Genomic DNA, 20,327 nt, shown 5'->3' on the forward strand with positions numbered 1-20,327 from the left:
AGGCCTTGGAAAAATCGAATTTTAACGGGGGGTTGATTGACGCTGTTAAGCGATTTTATAAAGGGAGTTTTACCAAAATTAAGTGCCATGGGGGGTTGTCAGCGGGATTTTATGTTACTAAGGGTTTAAAACAGGGATGTTGTTTGTCGCCAACATTATTTAAAATTTATCTCGAGTGCGTGCTAAAAGAATGGAAAAAGAAATGTTCTGGTATGGGTGTCCCCTTGGGTGATCTTGAAACTCTGTTCACTCTGTGCTTTGCTGATGACCAGGTGGTGGTTGCTCAAGATCAAGACGACGCGGAATACATGATGCGCAAGTTAGTAGAAGAGTATCGGAAGTGGGGTCTGGAAGTCAGCATATCCAAATCTGAGAAGATGACTTTTGGCGGTGATCAGCAAAGCATTGAGTTGGAGGATGGGCAGCAGATCAAAGGCTGCGAGCACTATAAGTACTTGGGAGTGCGGTTGACCCAGGGTGGAAGAACTGATCAAGCGATTAAGGAAAGAAACACCCTGGCAAGGAAGGCTACAGCGATGTTAAATGGAATCCTATGGGACCCTCGGATTTCCAAGGAGAACAAGAGGAGAATTTACGACGTTGTAGTCAAGAGTATTCTTACATATGGATGTGAAGTTTGGCAGCTGAAGGAGCGGACAAAGGGGATGCTAAGAGCAACGGAGATGGATTTCTGGAGGAGGTCTGCTGGAATTTCTAGGAGAGATCGGGTCCGCAATGAAAGAGTGCGTCAGATCATGGGAGTCGAAAATGACATCATATTCGACGTCATGACCAGACAGCTTGTCTGGTATGGTCATGTCAATAGAATGACGGACGAAAGGCTGCCAAAGAAGTTGCTTGATTGGGTTCCTCCTGGAAGGAGACGAAGGGGACGCCCAGTGAAAGGGTGGCGACAGGGGATTTTAGAAGAACAACTCGACGTCAATTCTTCAAAATGTCCGTGATTCTTCTCTTCCGTGCCAGGAAAATTCTGTGAAAAATCCAAGAGATGATGTTGATTTTATCTCCTTTGAAATAATGAAGTGGAACCAAAGATTTTAAAACATCTCAAACGAGGTACACGGTTTAAAACGTTGACATTCTTTTGAGAACTGGGAAAGAGCTTCCCTTTCGCGTAAGGTCAAATGTAATGGTAGAATCAAACTCAATGTACTTTTCCACGATGGATTTTCGACGGAAAACGGCGAGAAAGGAGGTGGAATACCGTTATGCGCAGTTATTGCGTCACACAACCAAAGTATGCGAGGCTACTCAAATGAGGAGGACAAAACTTTTCCTCTCAAATTGTATTTTCTATACAGCTCCCCAGACGGAAGGTTTCCCACTGTCTACCTTCGGAGGCCCCCCGGAATCCGGCGGTAAAAAATAGCTGGCTTAGTCATTGGACCGTGCGTTCGTCGACGCGGCGCTTCGAATTCCTCGAATTCCTGCTGTTCACAAAAGTTTTTTCTTGACTCCAGACTTCCTGTTGTAACTTTCTCAATGACGACTATGCATTACACACCTTAGAAAATGTAGCTGCTCTCAGTAATCTATGTTTAAGAATGAAATCCTGGGGCAGCATGTATACCGACTTTCCGTTCCAGAAGACCGCCTGGTTCCAATAACAGAGAATTTGCAGGTGTCTAAAATTTGATGAATTTTGTGTTTAGATGAAAACTACTGAAAGAACTGAACACGAGGATACCTTTAGCTCATGAATTGAACGATTATTGGAGGAGGTATGACACAATTATCTAACCTGCTAAAATACGTGTGTTTAAATGGGAAATGCTGCCAAATGAAGTCACTAGGCGGTGCATTTTCTCACTTTTAAGTCTATTAATATATCATTTCCCATATCAGAAAAAATCATGAAAAATACTGTGAAATCAGCTCTTTAAGCACTTTCAGATAAAGCAATAAAAATGTGCATGCAAATTCTCCATTGATGGTATCAAGATCGGCGCACATTTCAAAATTGACAAAGACGTACGTATTTTTTCTATTACATTAAATATAAAAAACCCGTCATAATATTGCCGAGATTTTTACGCAAAAAATGAACGTATTTATGCTAAAGAGAACCAGAGACGGGTGTAAAAGAAGGAGTATAATCGTTAGTTGAGAGCCGTCTGAATGAATGGGAATTATAGAGCACCAGTAACGTCTACGGGGCCGAAGAGATCGACGGAATCGGATCTTTTCAACTCATGAGCCCTGTCCAAAACGCTCTTGTCATATGCCCGCGGCTCATGAGTTAGCATATTTTGGCGATTAGTTCCTTTTGATTCAATGTAAAATTCCCACTTTTCTATTTTGCCGGAAGGAATCACACCCAAATAATTTACTTTGTTTTTGTTCAGTCTTTACGACCACACCCCCATTCTCCCCACCCGTCTCTGGTTCCTTTTACATACAGACGTCGAAATAACATCACAAATACACTTTTTTTAAATTGGAGAATGAATAAATAAACAAAAAACTATATTTTTTTGATTTGCGTTTATTCATTTCTTGCCACGTGGTCTAGAGCATTCAATCTTGATGAGGGTAGGTTCTGGATGAGGGAGGAGAGGGAGCTGAGATTGAGCTAAATATTTGCTCCTCAAAACAAAAGGTGTCAAAATAGAGCCGATCATGAGTGTATATTCTCCATGGCATCCGTTTCAGTCATATGGAACAATCTCCGCATTCGCTCATCCGTCTTGTTGGGAGCATAGGGCTTTTCCCCTGCGCAAATAAGGCACAACACTTCGCCGGCCCGCTCTGCCCACTATATCTTTAGTTCAAACCGGCACTTTCCTTGAAAATTCGTTTCTTTCCCTGCCTGACGTCTTTCTGTATTTACTGACCTAGAGGCTATTTATTTATTTTGTATTTACCTCAGTAAGAAAGACGTTTACGTCTTGAGGAAACCCGATCCATCACGTCTGCCCACTCTCCGTTACCTCCCGTATCAATGCACAGCTTGTAAAATTTTCTCCGCAAGCTTAAGTTTTGTAAAAAAATATCCTATACCAGTCGCTACCCTGATCGTAACAGAAGATAAATTGAAATTTTCAAAAGCGTTCCTACTGACACATTTTCCATGACTCATTTTCAATAAATTTTAGAAACAATTCGGAGAAACAATACTTTAGTACACGCATAAAGAATATTCCATCGGAACAGGGTCTAACTAGAGTACCTATACATAGAGATTACGGACATGTCAAAATATGAAGCTTTTAGGGCCAAAAAGGGTAGCCAAACTTCTAACACGAAAAACACTAGAAACTGCCACTTGCTAATCCTTAGATTCCAATATTAAACCAACATGACCAAGAATGTTGGAATAGATGAGTGTACTTCCACAAAAATGAGTAATTTATGCAAAAACTAAGTCAAAAATGTGCTAAACATACAAATGGTCGTGACAATTGTAGTAATAAGTCATTCTGGATAATCGAATTTCATGGGTTGGCTGCCTTTATTGGCCCTAAAAGCTCCATGGCCATACCTCCAAATTATCGACATGTCCGTACTCTCCTTACATTAGTATTTCAGCGGACTGATTATTGAAATTGATAGACAAATCAATAGACAAATAAGATATAGAAAATATGGAGCGATCCTATTGGTTGAAATGGGTAGCTCCTATAAAGTAAGGGCGAAAATTATGGACTAACTAAAACGTCTTTCGTGGGTTTCCATTAATTAGTCTATTGCCTGCCTCCTCTGTCCATTGCAACCACCCTCCTCCACCAATAGAATTCCTCCTTATCCCTTTTGTCTTCTTCGTCTATAGATTTGTCTATCAATTTCAATTATCAGCCCGCAGGTCTAATTGCAGTAATTTCACACTTATTTTTTTGAATCCTACTAGGTCAGAGTCAAAGCTAAAAGTTTGACAACTTCACAGGCAACAAAATGCGTTCATCCTTTTGGCGTGAAATACCGTAAGTAACGATGACTTACACTGATCATAAATAGGAGTTTATGCCAAATGGATCGGATTCGATCGGCTCACGAAATTAAGTCGTATTACGTGGTTACCGCAAGTTGGCAGCCTCCCACTCCTTGTGAAGTAAAAAGTTTATCCCACACCGCATTTAAAAATAAAGGAGCGCCGGAAAGGACAAAGATGAAAGAAATCAAGAGAGAGAAAAGCAGGAAGTATGGAGGGAGGGGCGTAAGGGACTCTTTCTGTGATGAGAAAAGAGTCCCTTTGAGGGTTGTCAACTTCAATTAATTAGTTATCTTGGGCTCAGATGCCCAATTGCATCGAGAAATAATTTAATTTGTGCACGTTTCAACTAACTTCATGAGACAATTTTTGATAAATTTGATACCTGAGTATAGGGCTACGTCTTAGCGTCACGAATTGGTGTGAGATTTTTAAAATAGAAATCACTGTTTGCAAAATTCTGGAAAAGGCGTGTGATCACTACTTTTAGAACCTCTATCTCAAGTGTATTATTGTAAGAAAAATCATGAGACGAAGCATCAAAGTCGTGAATTTTCACTTCAAGTATGTCTGAAGCTTTCAAAAATGTTCATCTCGGCCTAAGATACAAGTTATTCGCCTTTATCATACCATTAATTTCGCAATTATGAATTTTGAAACATAGGCATGCCTTATCAAAAATGATGTCAAGCATACATCTGTAGTTTTTTAGGAGTAGATATAAATCATGTTCGACAAAATTAAAGACAAAACTGAAGACCCTCGATAGTACTATATCAGACTTTTTTATTGTTCTGCACAATAGATTTGTTTCATAGCTCTAACTGAATACTCTGAAATTATATATTAGTAGTCGAACATTTCAGAACAACGAAAACGCCTTCAAACCGAGCACATGCAACACGCACATCAATCTGAGCAGATTTTTATCAAGTACGCTTTTAGGAGCGTAGCGTCGACGGTTGAGAAGAAAATTTCCAAAATATTCATTCCTATTCATCAATTATAATTGGAAAATATTCATAAACAAATTTAAAAATTATTAGAAAAACGAATTGGTAACGAAACGAAACACTGTCAATTAGGTTGAGTCAATGGGTTCAACTTAATCCAAGGAGAGAACAATTATTTGGGATCAAGAAAAATCAAGGGCTGGTCTAACACAGTTTGAACTGACACCTGAAAAGTCCCTCTTTGTTCTACGAGTGTTTTTTTCACTTTTTAGTGCTTTATAAGTCTCTCGCTCCGACGGTGGTAACTTACTCCATTTTGTTTTGTTTCAACCGTTTCTAATTTTTCCCGGCCGGGGACAAGCGTGTAGGATCCTTTAGCACGTTCTACTTCCTGTTTTTTACTATTTGCAGTCTCCATTTCACATGTAAGTTTTTTTGTGTGTCAAAGTTTTGGGCAGATTTGGTTGCATCGTTAAAATTTCAAATCTGCAAAAACGTTTCCATGACGTCCCTATAAAGAATCTTCGTTTAAATAGGTCTAAACTGTAGAGAAACGGATTTAAATTGAAATGTAATCTCTTTTGACACAATCAATGAAAATAAATCGAAACCGATCGCAAAATCAGTAACTTTTTTAAAAAGTTATTAGTTTCGTTGGTAAGAATTTATTTTGCACTTTTTTTATTTTTAGGAAAAATTGATTAGTTCGATTACTTTTACAATTAATCGAGTTTTTTGACAAATTGAGTGCTCCATCAATCAAGGATCAAGTAATCAATGGATCGATTTATTAATCGGTGATTGGAACATCGATAGAAATTTTTACCGTCGAAATTCTACGCTCTTGAAGAAATTCCGCCGCACTATGGATTAACACCGATGAGCCTCCAAACGTTGCCATATTTCCGTAAATAAATAAATAACGAATTTATTTAGAAACATGTGAATATTTTTCTTCAAAGTTGTTTAACAATATTGTTCACAATTTAATCTAAAATATCGGAAAATTTCAAGGACAAACATGCAAAACTTTCTTCAAAAACACTTGTTTCATCCGCGGAAATTTAGCAACCCTCGAATGGTCATACGGCGTTCCATACATTAGCACTGCCGAGTTCCTCTTCGATGAGTGTCATCAAATTCAGAGAAGTCAGTGGCGAGGCGTGAATGGTCGTTTATCGATATTTCCCTATTTGAGGCTGTGGCAAAGAATCGATTATTATTGTGTTCATTGCGAACACCCAGTTTATCAATACTTTTCCATGGGTTTAAATGGCAGGAACATCGATATATTGCAAACCACGCCACAACACTGGATCATATTCCATAGGTCTAAATAGCAGATCAATCAATATATCGCAAACACGCCACGTCACTGAGAGAAATGCGGCAACGACGAACAATACTCCTTTCTTACGGGTTTGCAAAGTTCGATCTCTATCTGCCACCCCCGCCCCCGCCGCTGCCGCGAATCGGCATCCGCGAATCCCGAAACAATAGCCGGGTGCGGGAAATCACTTCCGCGAGTTGTGAGGTTTTGTCTGTCCTCGCGCCGGAACTCTACGTGCGAGTCATCGCATTGATGAGTGAAGGTTAGCGCCGAGCAAATGACGCTTTTTATTCAGCGCAGCCATGATTACAACTTCGCCGAGCTGAGGTAAAACGCCGTATGAACATTCGAGAGTTGTCAAATTTCCCTGAAAAAAAATGTGTAGGTATTTCTGAAGAAAGTTATGTATCTTTTCCTTGAAGTTTTCAGATATTTTAGATTAAATTGAGAACGAAATTGTTTGAAAATTTGGAAAAATATTCGCAATTTTCGCAGTAAATTTGTTTTTTTATTGAAGGATACGTGGCAATGTCTGAAGGCTCATGCGGCGTTCTTCCTATGCACGGTAGAACCAGCCAAGCAGCCCGATTTTCCGCGCCCTCAAAGGGAAAATCCTGCATCACCAAGGTGCTGTGCGGAGAAACGACGATTTCAAAATTCCTGTTCCGCACTTCTTAAAAATTAATGCTTTGGGATCGTTTAAGCATTACGTGAGGCGTTTGGAGGGCGAGGGGGTCTGAGCTTGCCTTACGGTATCTTACGAGGAAACTTAGTCTTTCGTACGCTGCCCACTTTAAAACAAAAAGCAAATTGATGAGTTCAAAACAGAAGTGTTGCAGTAGCGTGCGAATGAAGAAAGTGTGTCAGAAATCATCGCACTTTCGTTCTTTTTTTGTAAAAAGATGTAATAAAATATGGGCGACACGGAGGCCTAAAAAACGAGGTTGGATCACGTCTTTCCTTCATCGGCTGTGTTGCTCACAGAGTGCGTGGCACTTTAAGCACCACTAAAAATAAAATAAACGGAAACAAAAACAATATAGAACTATAGCAGGGAAAAGAACGCGCGTTGATGAAGGCGCAGAGATACAACTATTCGTACTTGATGGATGTCCATGTTGCTTCTGCAAAATTGAAGGCGCCATGCGTGAAGTTGCAATGCTCCGATCTATGTTGCGAATGAGGTGTAGCTCATATTCGGGGAGAAGGTTAGGAAACGCGGCCCGAATACGTCTCTCCTATCCTCGGTTGGGTTGACGCTTGACTTTTCCCTCTATTTCAATCTGATGTCTGATTCTTTTTTCATGTTGTGTTGGTAAAGGGGCCGTCCCTAAATTACGTATTGCTAAATTTGCGGTTTTTTGACAGCTCCCTCCACATCCCTGTAAAACTCCATAACGCTGAACCCCTCTCCCTGAAAAATACGTATCGTTTGTCCAGACCCCCCTCCCATTTCGATAACAAAATAATCTAAATATCACCTTACAGTTTCTGAGCGTATTGACGTTTCTATCTGGTACGGAAAAGTGAGAGTAATACTTTCGAGATTCTTTATAACTTCTAAAGACGACCGACCAAAAATCATACAGAAACTACTAAAAAACACTTAAACTTGTTACGTAACGCTTTGCTCTATACCCCCCGCCCCTCTGGAACGCCGCGTAACGCTGACAAATACCCCCCCCCCCTTTGGAGCATTGCGTAATTTTGGAACGGCCCCTAAACAAAAAAAGAACGGGACTGGATTAAACAAAATTTACTCAAACTGAGACGCTAAAAGCTGAAGGTTTCGTGTTCTCTGAAGCGTAATTAATTTAATCCTTAGCCTTTTAGAGCTCAATTAAACAAGATTCAGCCATTCAAATACTTTAATCTCCTGGATCTCTCTTTAAAAACACTCAAAGGAACTTGCACTGTTCCAACTCCTAATTTTTATTATTTAATCAACCCGGCACAACCTCAATACTAATGAAGAGGTTCAGAGGACAGATGCATTTCTTGACTCACGCTTGAATATAATTATAAGATTCATTGACACCAACAAAATTTTCTTACGTTTTATCAAACTGATGTCTTGTCGAACATTTTGCCGTGAAAGGTTCACTGACTTTGAGTGACAAATAATATCTCCAGTAGCAAATTACATTTGGTGACTTTTATATGTTTCAGATGACCTGATGCCTCGGTTCGCGGAGCCTATACCCAACGTGACCGTTACAATAGGCCGTGACGCTCTTCTTGTTTGTGTTGTAGAAAATTTGAAAGGTTTCAAGGTATGAAAATAATAGTTTAAAATACGCAAGGAATTGTAATCAGTTGTTGACAAACCTACACAATAGTGCAAACATATTTCTGAAAAATTGCTAATTTGGAGAGTTATGACTACGGTCAAACAGGATTTTGGCGGTAATTTAGAATTAACAGAATAAAGGACCACCCTTAAATTTTTTTTAATCACTACATTTATTTACCTTTTACTTTTTTCATTGAATAATTATTTATTCTTTTTTTAAATAATTGTTTTCTCAAGTTTTGAACCACCAACGAACTTTTACCACTAAACTTGGCAAGCTTGTCCAGCGCAATGACAGAATAAAATCACTCGTTCCTTACTCACGATTCCTGTCGCGGGATGCATTATCTATTCGCCGATAGAAGAAGGGAGTGTGACGAGAACAAGCAGAGGGTGTTTAAAATAATGCAAATATTCGAGCCTCCGAACAAAAGTGCACTTGAGTTACGTTCTCGTAAAAGTGCATTATCGAATGAGGCATTGCCAAATTACCATTAAAAATTTGCCCGACTCGCATCATTTCAATTGGAGTATTTTGAAATTATCGATAACATTGTTTGTGCTATAAACGCATAAATAATTGAGATGAATTTATAATGTTGAGGAGCGTCAAGGCTTACCGCGCGCGGTTAAGAATGAGCGTTGACTCAAAATAATTATAGGCGATGCACATAATTCATTACAGCTGGATTTAAGAATAAGGATTTTTACTAAAATAATCTTTCGAGGCTCACATGGTGAAATATACGTAACCTACTGACTGGCGTCATTTGTAACCGAGGGAGAAGAAAAATTTTGCAATTTATCTCTGCAATGGAAGGGAATGGTTATACACTTGAAAGCATCTTCCTGGTGTTGGAAAAGTTAATTTATTCATAATGTTCCTCTTTTTGCCTTTGAGGGCTGAGAGATTTTAAATACCAGACACAATTTTAGTATAGTGAACGCGTTCCTGCATAAAAAACGCGTCCAATCCTATGCATACTTATGGAAACAGTATACTTCTTCATCCACAGAGGCTACGAGAAACCAACCCTGAACTGTTATCGAAAATTCTAAGTTTTTATGATCTTCTCTATTTATTGGGTTTTCTAGGTGGCGTGGGTGCGAGTGGACACGCAGACAATCCTGTCGATCCACCATAACGTGATCACGCAGAATCCCCGGGTGAGCCTCTCGTACAACGACCATCGCTCGTGGTACCTGCACATCAAGAAGGTCCAAGAAACCGATCGAGGGTGGTATATGTGCCAAGTCAACACCGACCCCATGCGCAGCAAAAAAGGCTATCTCCAAGTTGTTGGTAAGAAAATTGATACATTTGCCTGAGGTGTTTTGCTAAAGTCAAAGTTAGTATCGAGACGTAAGGTTCAGATTCGTCTGAGAATGACTGATGACTCCAGAGCTAGGCAATTGATTAAGTAAGCAAACCGTAACCTTGTTTGTAAAAACTCGCCTGGCTGCAGAAACGATATTGATGGCCGAAGTGCGAAACCACGTGTCTTCGTTTGCAATTCTGTAGACTTCCTGTATATTTCTTTTTTAAAAAAAAAAAAAAAAGAAAAACGAGTCATTGTAATTCCATGAAAACTCGGTTGATTTTTTCGTGTCTGCTAACAAAATATTCTGCATTTTCAAGTTATAAATTTAAAAGTTCCTCTTGAAAAAAAAACCCAAATAGGAGCCAAAATTATGAAACCTCGCAATGGAGATACGTGACTTCGCATATTTCAGAGAACCCGAACTGTGTGTTTTTGCACCTATGTATATTTTTACTTCATGTTACTCCGACTGATTAGTGCTCTTTTTTTAACGTAGTTCGGGATTTAGTTCATTTTCTTCAGGATTTGGTTGAAAATTAAACACTTCTTTCCGATTGGTTCACATTCCAACGGTGGTACAACAGTCATCCATCAAAAAATTGAACCGACTCCAGTCGCGAAAATTCACCTATTGCTTCAAGAGTCATGCCTCCTGACATTGCCAAGTAGAATTCGATGTGATCGGAATTTTCAGAGACCGATGTCTAAGTCAATTTTTCTACTTGATTTAAGACAATCGCCCGCGGTGATGGATATCACAAAAATCAACTATCACACAAATAACGTAGAGCAATGCACAGAGATTGTTATTATGTTCAAAGGAGCTACATATTTCTGGCAGAAAATTTTTAACAGTGATTGGAATAAAATTGCTTACTAGGGCTATAACACGGTTAGTAGAGATGAGGATGGCGACGTAAAGTAATTATTCGGGCCGGAAAGTGAATTAAAGATTATTCAAAATTATTACGCTTTGAAATATTCACCTAAGCACAAATCGTCACTCAACAGACCAAATCACTCTCGATGGTCGCGAATGTTCAATGTTGCCAACTCATGCAACCAGAGGAAGAAGGCCGCCGTTCATTTTCTAACTTTAGAGGAGATTGAATGAGAGGAAAAATAGATTAACCTAATCAAAATCATCACTTACAAGTTTTGATGTCAATACATAATAGAGCCATACTTCCTGTGGTAAAGGCACAATTTTAGAGTCGGTTGCTGCCCCGAGTGTGACACCGAAAATTAAACTTTAAATTTGTAATAGTATTTTTTATTTTGTCTTTTATTTTTTATCTTTTTTCACGAGTGTGAATGTCAAAAGACAAGATCTTTGTAGGCACAATAAAAATCATGAAACTGTCTATCACTAATATATATTGTGTAGATAATAAAACGCAATGCTAATGACATATTATTCTCATGTACATATTATTATCTTTCATTACATTCTTTATATTTTGCAGTCCTTCGTTGAAGTTATGAAATGTGTTGTCATTATTTGTTAGTGGTGCAGCATTATTAATGTTTCGATGCAACTATTGGCATTAAGGCACCAGAATGTGATTTAAAAAAATTGATTGGAGGAATGAGAGCAAAGGCACATACATTTTAGGAGTAATGGAAAACAGACCTTTAATTTTGGAGGGTCAAGGAACGGGAAGAATATAAAGCATGGAAATCACCGGAAAAAGGAATAAATTTAAATTTATATTTTTAAAGTCTCAAAAAATTCTGGGACTGCTGCCTGATTATTAATTTTGATAGTATTAAGATAAGAAATGATGATTGGGAGCACACAATGAATCCAGATGGTTTTTTTTTTTTATAGAATTTTACGAGTGTTCCTACGGTATGTTGGTAACAGTTAAAATGATTAAAATGAAAAATTGCCTCTCCTTGTTTCGTCATGATATAGTGTCAATTCAAAAAATGTCGGTTCCCTAAAACTTTTTCTTTTAAATAAGTATAACATATAATAGTGCCCAGTCTACCAACAGAGTCCGCGCTGTCATGGTGTTGACTGCCCCTTCATCTCACGTGACATTTTGAATTTGCCCCACCCTTTTTGCCCAGCCACCCTTTTTACTCACCCTCTAAAAACCCGACGAAACCACTCGAGTTGTGAGTGTCCTCGGTTTTTCATCAGGTGTGCAGAGATAAATGAAACGATTGTGCTGCATTTTTCTCCGGCCCACATGTTTGAGAGCCGTTAGTTTCCATTACCATCATACACGACAAATTCAGTCACTCTTCATGAAGTTATTTCAGTTGGCTTCCACTTTAATCTATTTGTACTCCCAACCGCTGCCTGTACTCTCGTCAGAGATAAAATCTGTGTTCTTGTTGAATTTACCTCCACTTTCCATTTTTACCATTTCTCTCTCACTTTTTCGAAAATGTTCGGATGGCGCTCTCACGTGTTTTGATCGAATAAAATAACCAACTATATTGAGGGATAATATTCCTCCTCATCTCTCAATACAGATCACACGGATTCCAATGACAGTAACACGAAGTTTATTCGAGATATGAACTCAGGCATAAAGATGTATGAGAGAGGTTTAAAATTATACCATCAGATGCATTCAATGCCCCCCTATAACTCCATTATGCCTAAAATGGCTGAACCAGTTAGAAATGGATCCTTCAGTGACCATCAGGGGTGTATCAGCTTTTTGGGGCCCGGGGTTTTGATGGGTACAAGGCACACACATTTGCGGTCTGCATACTCGCTAAATTGAAGGCGGTTCAATGTTCATCTTTCCGAAAAAACATAAAAGATTAATTTACGGCTACGACCTTTCCTTCGGCCCAGCCTCCTACCGTCATTTTAGTTTAGGTCAGTGAATATATCAAAATTAAACTGGAATTAGGGATCTAATGTGTCATTTAATGATACGAAAATTAACTATACTTGGGTATCTAAAGAAGCAGGGATCTCTTGAATTTTTCTAAAGAAACAGCAATCCGATCGATGATTTTTTTCTACGCCAGGTGGACAGTCTGTTTCGAGTATCAGAAGTTGGGCATCAAGAAGATCTTCTCAAATGGTCGCTCGGAGTGGATTTTGAATTATTTTGAATTTGGAAAAAAACGCGCTCGCAGTTGATGAGTCACTTGAAATCCTAGTCTTGGGGTTTCAAGCGCTCCATGATCCCCAGAACCTTGTCCCAAGGCCACTCCACATCCATACTTTAAACTTAAAGGCCCCCAAGAGACTAGCTCTTAGAAGCCCACCAAACCATTCCTATTTTGGGCTCCAGCACTACAGAGATCAGAGCCGAAGGTCCCATGAGAATCGTCTTTTTGAGTGCCCACAAAACGCTGATTTTATAAGTTCACAGAACTTTCAATACAGGTCATAAGGAGCCCCTAATCTTAGGATTGCTGCCCCTAAGTTTTAGTATTTAGGGGCAACACGGCGCCTAAAATTCCAGTCTTAGGGTCTCTCTCTCCAAGGACCCCTGAAGGAGCTGGTCGGACTTCTCACCGAGATATAAAATTAGAATTAGTGGTAATAAAACAAAAAAATCGCCCGATGAGCCCGTGGGGTCAGCGGCCCTACACCCCGGCTAATTTGGCCCTGCGGGTTGATTATTGAAATTGATCGACTTAGCGATGGACAAAGACATAGGGAGTATGGAGTGATCCTACTGGTTGAAACGGGTGGTTCTTATAGAGCAAGGGAGAAAATGATGGACTAACTATCGGGTCTCTCGTGGGTTGCCGTTGTCTATTACCTACATCCATTGTCCATTGCAACCACCCGCTTTCACCGATTGGATCCCTCCATACCCCTTTTGTCCTCTTTGTCTATAGCTTTGTCTATCGATTTCAATACTCGGCCTCTTGGTCATGCTTTCTTCATGAAGGTACTCAAACTATTGTAACTAACCGTTCGTAGTAGCAACCACATCAGAGATGACACAAAATCACAGGTCCTCCGATTTTCTCCCACAGTGCCCCCGAGTATCGTGGATAGAGATACAAGCACGGACATGGTGGTGAGAGAAGCGGCTAATGTTACGCTGACATGCAAGGCGGCCGGGTACCCCGAGCCCTACGTCATGTGGAGGAGGGAGGATGGAGTTAATATCAATTTCAACGGACAAAACGGTAACAAATAGTATCATTTTTATTCACCCTCCCCTGCACCCCCTCCTGCAACCTCCCCTCTCACCACTCCCCCTGTCTACACTCCGTCTCGTCGTCGAGTGTGATTTATTTCAGCTCCTTGTTTCAAGTGATAAACTGCAGGGCCGAAATCCGGCTGGAAGCTCTCCGGATTCTACCTGTTTCAGATGAATCAAATCTGTGATGTGAAGCAAAAAGAGAACAACATTTTTCAGCATATAAACAGTGGCGCCGATTTGGGTGAGCAGGAGAACCAATTAACTGGACTACATTTTGTGATAAGCAACCGTATTTTCTTGCTTGCTTTAGTAACAACATACGCGCCGTTACATTCCTCATGCAGATAGGTGATTTAATGGATAAGCCAGGAATAGTGAGTTTCATATTGCAAAATGTAGTCCAATGGCCCGCGCCCCACTGAATTTGAACTCAACTTTCAAAAACTGCTCGATAGATAAGAGTTATCAACCATCAATGAGTGATGTTATGCACATTTATCTAAAATCTCTTCAAGTCACATCGCACTTCATTGAGTTGGGTAAGATCAAATTAATGTTAAGAGAATGTCAAATAAAAGTAAACAATTTTACTGAGAAATACTTCAACGAGAAATACCGAATCCTTCTTGCAAGCACTGTAGAATGGCATAACTTTAAGAGATCTTATTTCGTGAAAAGGTATCGAAGTAAATGGGCACGTGTCAACAACACCCATTCCTTAAGGAATTTCAATGAAGTGATGGTTCTCTGTCCTGACCTGTCTTGCAAGGGGAAAGAAAAACGTAGAACTACGGAAAAAAATGTAAAAAATAATTATTTTAAAAGTATCAAAGGGTGAGATGATTGATGGATACGTTAATATAGAATTCATTATTATTTACCTTGTACCTTCTCTCTTGCGTTTTCAGTGAATGTGGTGGATGGAGAGACTTTGCACATCAGCAAAGTGAGTCGGCTCCATATGGGAATATACCTATGCATCGCTTCGAATGGTGTTGAGCCGTCTATAAGCAAGCAGGTTTCGCTCAGGGTGCAATGTAAGTATATTCACACCCCACTAGAGGAAGCTTTATTTCTAAATTCTTACTGAAAATTTTACCGCGCTCTCCCTTCCTCCATTATAAGAGACATGATACAAGAGTTTGAGCTGCCGAGCGTTTCATTTTATTAAACAATATTTTCGAATAGTCAACTTTATCCTGTAAATAGGACCAAGGCTAAATATGAAAATGGATGGTTGTGATTCTCAATCGCTGAAATGCCATTGTCAAGTGCTCTTGCAGTTTAAATGAGAGCTGAAAGGGGGGGGGGGGGTCATTGGTTGATTCTCAACGATTGATCATAATCCCGTGCAAGTCCAGACCAATTACGTAAAACATGACTGTTGTGCCTTCGATCCTCCTCGATTGCTGAAAATGAGCAAGTTTCGGAAACATTTTGGCAACCATTCAACGATGCACCAATGACTGAAATTTTTAACTCCCATTTTTTGCATGCGAATTTTAAATAAAGTATTTTCTTATCCTTATCCTCTGAAGTCAATCATTTCTCTTTTCTAGTTCCACCGGAATTGACCATTCCAAACCAGCTTGAGGCGGCATATATCGGCCAGGACGTTTCTTTGGAATGCCACACTGAGGCGTACCCCACATCAATCAACTACTGGACAACCGAAAGAGGAGACATGATCCTTTCTGGTAAATATCACCTTAGGCAAGACAAACATGACTGAGAAAAAATACCTTTATGCTAATTAAGGGGTCCATATTACCGTGTACTAACGCGAGGAGGTAGCCTAAAAAATTCTTCATTTCAGCTCTACATAAGTCTAAGCATGTAGCAGAAGCCTCGAGTTTAAACCTCAATAGTTTACCTTTTACTTTTATACACACTGAATTTGTTTCGCTAAATCGTAGAGACATTGCCAACAAAAATAAAATAATGGAACACTATCCTAAATAAAAAAGATCGTATTTATACTAACATTAAGAAAGACACAAAGTTTTTTCTTTTCATAGACTCTTCTTTATCTTTGATCGAGCCTGATTAGTGTGTCGTTATACAATTCTCAACTTTGAATGATTCGTTATCAAAAACAAAGCTATCTGGGAAAATTAGATGAGTTTTAACTGTGGCCGCTACGCGGCTGCCAATCACTGGGAGAAAACTACACGCAAAACATCGTTGAACAACCATGTTCAAGTTATTAAAGAGATTAACGAATTAAAATGCCGACGGATGCACAAGGAAAAAAACCTAATTATCTTCGATGTCAACGTTACGCGCCGCTTCTCTTTTTTAATTTTATTTCAGAGTTTTTTTAAAATACATGCACATTTTTTTTTTTTTTTTTGAAGAGTTTTCGGGAATTTTTCGGAACGATTAATTAAACTTTCATCGGAAAGCATACAGGATTGCAAAATCTCTACAATCCTGTGATCTTAGGATTGCAAGCTTGCTGTGTGCACTGTTCAGAAATGATGCACATCGGGGTAGGTTTGACACCAGGAAGATATTACTTTCAACACTTGAGCGCGCACCGTGGTAAACGTACAATGCATGAAGTATCCTGCAGACTTGTAAGGCGCTACACTATGCGTCGCGCGCACTGTGCCGTACGCGCAATCCATGAAGTATCCTGCGGTCTTGTAAGGCGCTACTATATGGTTCGCGCCGTGCACGTCAGCCCCGCGCCGGCCGCACTGTGTTTGATGCGATTATTCAAACTTGCAGCGCGGCGTCGGCGGTTTTCAACTTATGATTTTGAAGTTTTTGTACAGTTTGTTGGAATTATTGTTATTTTAAATGTTAAAAATTTCTTAAAACCCAACTAATTTTCTTCTCTCTCTTAAGTGCATGGTGACAGGTTTAATGAAATGTAGGCATGTCTGTTTTAGGTGAGAAGTATGAGGCGTACACGAAGCACGGAGAGGACAAAGACTACAAACGGCACATGTTCCTGAAAATTCGTAAAGTTAACAGGACCGATTTTGGCTCTTACCAGTGCGTCGCCAAGAATTCCCTTGGGGAAACTGGTGGACAAATAAAATTGGAAGGTAAGATGAAGAGTTCTTCGAACATTTACTCACACATCTACGGAATTTTGTAAACAATGTGTAGGGTAACACTGTTACCCGGTAACAGTCTCTGAACTCTGATTTTTCTTGTACGTAAATCATAATGAAGAGAAATTGAATTTGAAAAAAAAGCTACTAAAAATCGAAAGAAAAAGGAACAGCTCCTTTTGTTGAAGATCCGTTTTTTCCTTATTTCAGCCAGCATGACGAGCAAGAAAGCTCTCCTTAAGCCTTTAATTCTGCATATGGATTTAAGTTTTCTGGCATGTCACATGTAAACTGAGGTAGAATGAAATAACTTCGCAATGAGATGGAAAAGTCCGTAGTCTGAATGTTTTCAATCAAACAGCCATTTCAGTGCTCTGAAAGTTGCTATAAATATTATGACATTTGGGGGAAATCGGTTCTCAATTCCATTTTTCTCGATTTCATGTGAAAACCATGTAAAATCATTTTCGTTTTCTTTCAGAAATTCCGGCTCCTTCGACAACCGCAGCGAGCACCCCAGCTTTCGACGATGAAAATACCATCAAAAAGATTGGTGAGTGAAACATAAAACGTTGGTATATTTATTGGCAAAATCCTGGGAACAAGACCATATCGCCAATGCCCAGCCGCCCTAACTTTATCAGCTTGGCCAGTAAAGACTATTGCCATTGTGTGCCGTGACATTTATATTTACCGCGAGTGCTTGAAACGTTGGAATACAAATACATTCATCTCACCATAAATGCGCACCAAACATACCGAGCAGTATAATGTGAAATCCCTGCCACTTCACGGATCTAGTCTCAAAAATTATGGTTTTTTTATTGGTATGGGTTTCCCCAAATACGTGCTTACGTATTAAGACCAAAATATTTGCCGACTTTCAAAATCAACTATTCACATATTTGCAGGGCGTGGCAGGCGGTAAAGAAGCCTACATTTTGACAGCGAAACTCCCAAACCCTGTATCTCGTTTGCGGTGTTTAAAAATATCTGCTCTCATATTATTTTTTGAAAGGAGGGTGAATCAAATCATTCCTTGAAGTTTTCACTGAGTTTTCTTCGCTTTGCGAATAAAAGTCACGGAAGTTTACAAGAATTAACGTTGAGCAGTTTTCCATTTAAAAAAATAAGGTTATGACAGAAAGTCTGCAACTTCACAAACTGAGATATACGGGGTCTGGTACCTAGTTTCATCGGCGATATGGTGATGAAGGTCGAGAGTTGGGACGAAAGCTCCATAAAATGTCTGTCCAAACCTAATGGTCCGAAGTTCCCAGTGCTGAATACGTAGTTTCGATAGTAAAGATGAGCTTGCCTAAATAGGAGCGAAGATTTTGAATCACCTCAAAAGAAATATGTGTTTTTGTAGTATCACATGTAGCACATACGGTGCGCCCTTCAGAGTTTCAACCACATCCAAGACGAAAAGTTTTCCCTCATAATTTTATCAAACCGAATATCTTGCATCTCCGTTATTTTTAGCGATATTTTTCCACAAAAGTTAAGTGCGAAATTTCAAATTGTTGCAGATGACGAAGACTCATCGACAGCGTCCCTTGGAGGTTCCAGTTCGGGTATTGCAGGCGCAATCAGTGGTGCAGAATCACTTTATCAATCCTCTAACTACACGGCCACTCTAAGCCTTGGCTGTATACTTTTATCTTTTTTGTACACTTTCAAATTTAGAAGCTGACAATGAACTTTCGAATTTAAATTTCAATGCGGTCCCTAGGTTATATGCAAAATATTCATCTACTGTCCTATGAAGAGCGACGGCGAAGCTTGAATGATCGGCTATCTATGTTATCCAATTTGAATCCGTGGTAAAGAATCGACCATTAAGGTGTTTTGTGTGAACAGCCTGATATAATCGATTCTTTTCCATAGGTTTAAATGGAAGTTTAATCGATTAATTGCAATGCACAAAACGCCACTGATGAACAGTTGAATGTCGATATTGATTTATTCGACAATATTCAACATACTTTATCTAAATAATTCTCAAATTGGGCGACCTTGATAATTACTTTTCTTTGTGATGTTATACCGAACAGACTTGAAACTCAAACATTTTGATACTTGAAACTGTTTGTAACATTAGTTGATCATGATCAGGCATGTCAATACCGAGTGAATCGTTTATTTCGTGTTTTTCCCTGTATCCTCTCTTTCATCCAATCTAATTTACTCAAAAAACAAATAGTGTTGCAAATAGTGTTGATCAACCTTTGCTGAGTGTGGGAGGAGGGGGGTCGTCTACAGGCCGTCACGCGACCCAAATCTAATGGGAGTCCTTAAAAGGCCGCTTCCTATCTAATGTTTTAAACATTTAATGAAAACGGACTCATATAGAGACTATCACGTACTGAGGGACGCGCAAATCCTGGAAATCAACCCAGCGCATCACTGGAATAAACTATGATAAAAGAAAGATTAAAATTTAATATGTTTTCCAACATTATTGAAAGCTAGCTAATAATTAAGAAAATCAAAGGGAGCGGGCTTATCTAGTAGTTATTGTTTATCAATATCCGGTAAATTCATGACATTTGGCACAATAAATTGCTACAGCCGAAACACAAAAACTTGAGGGAAATAATTAATAGATGACTTGATTTTTTGTGGAAGCCCGAATCTGAAAACGCATAAAGCACAAAATCATTGGCGCACAGAATAGTTCCAGTCTTTCAAAACAGCAGTGGCTTTTTGAAGAAAGCCGCTCTTACGTGCACCTATTGTAAAATTTTACATATCCTCGTTGTTGGATTAATGTCCGTGTGTCACTTTCAGAGAGGAATGGTCCAATAATTCAACATATTTTGTTTCATTCGAGCGAGTGAGATGTAGTTTTTTACAATGTACTTCATGCATTACGTATCATGTACATAAGCAGAAATAGTTTTCATGATTTTATGTAAAGCACTATATTAATTGTTAATTTTAAAATAGCATCGACCTAAAGTTTGTAGATATTTGTAAATAAAATGAAATGTTGATGAAAATTAAAAAAATTGTCTCACAAATGAATCTTCTTTATGTTCGATTCATCATTATTCTAGAGAGTCCAGAATGAATGGCTTTTCTAACCACCCCTATGATATAGATATAGACGTGAAATTACAGTGGTGTTGCATGAGTACAATATTTCAGAAAGAAAACTTCAAGTAACGGAGAGACTGCGGGTCTAGACTCCACGTGAGAAAATTCAAAAATTGACAATGTCTAAAAAGTAGAATCTGATGCTACTCTGGAGCTGTCTTTTGTTCCAATTCGCCG

At 39.1% G+C, this 20,327-nt stretch overlaps 1 protein-coding gene across 2 annotated transcripts in view; it reads left to right on the forward strand.

Annotated features, from left to right (window-relative positions):
* The window catches only part of LOC109041326 (lachesin), a 124,846-nt gene extending 104,772 nt beyond the window's left edge, over positions 1-20,074 (forward strand). Inside the window, exons 4-11 of one of the 2 annotated variants that reach the window (XM_019057648.2) lie at positions 8,402-8,505; positions 9,621-9,828; positions 13,811-13,966; positions 14,892-15,020; positions 15,543-15,680; positions 16,866-17,039; positions 17,530-17,601; positions 18,581-20,074. In XM_019057648.2, coding sequence (XP_018913193.2) covers positions 8,402-8,505; positions 9,621-9,828; positions 13,811-13,966; positions 14,892-15,020; positions 15,543-15,680; positions 16,866-17,039; positions 17,530-17,601; positions 18,581-18,744 — 1,145 coding nt within the window. In that variant the 3' untranslated portion in view covers positions 18,745-20,074. The remainder of the gene's footprint in view (positions 1-8,401; positions 8,506-9,620; positions 9,829-13,810; positions 13,967-14,891; positions 15,021-15,542; positions 15,681-16,865; positions 17,040-17,529; positions 17,602-18,580) is intronic. The other variant, XM_019057649.2, reaches the window with a different exon arrangement.
* Positions 20,075-20,327: the final 253 nt, after the last annotated feature.

Source organism: Bemisia tabaci, chromosome 1 (assembly GCF_918797505.1).
Source record: "Bemisia tabaci chromosome 1, PGI_BMITA_v3".
NCBI classification, from domain to species: domain Eukaryota; kingdom Metazoa; phylum Arthropoda; class Insecta; order Hemiptera; family Aleyrodidae; genus Bemisia; species Bemisia tabaci.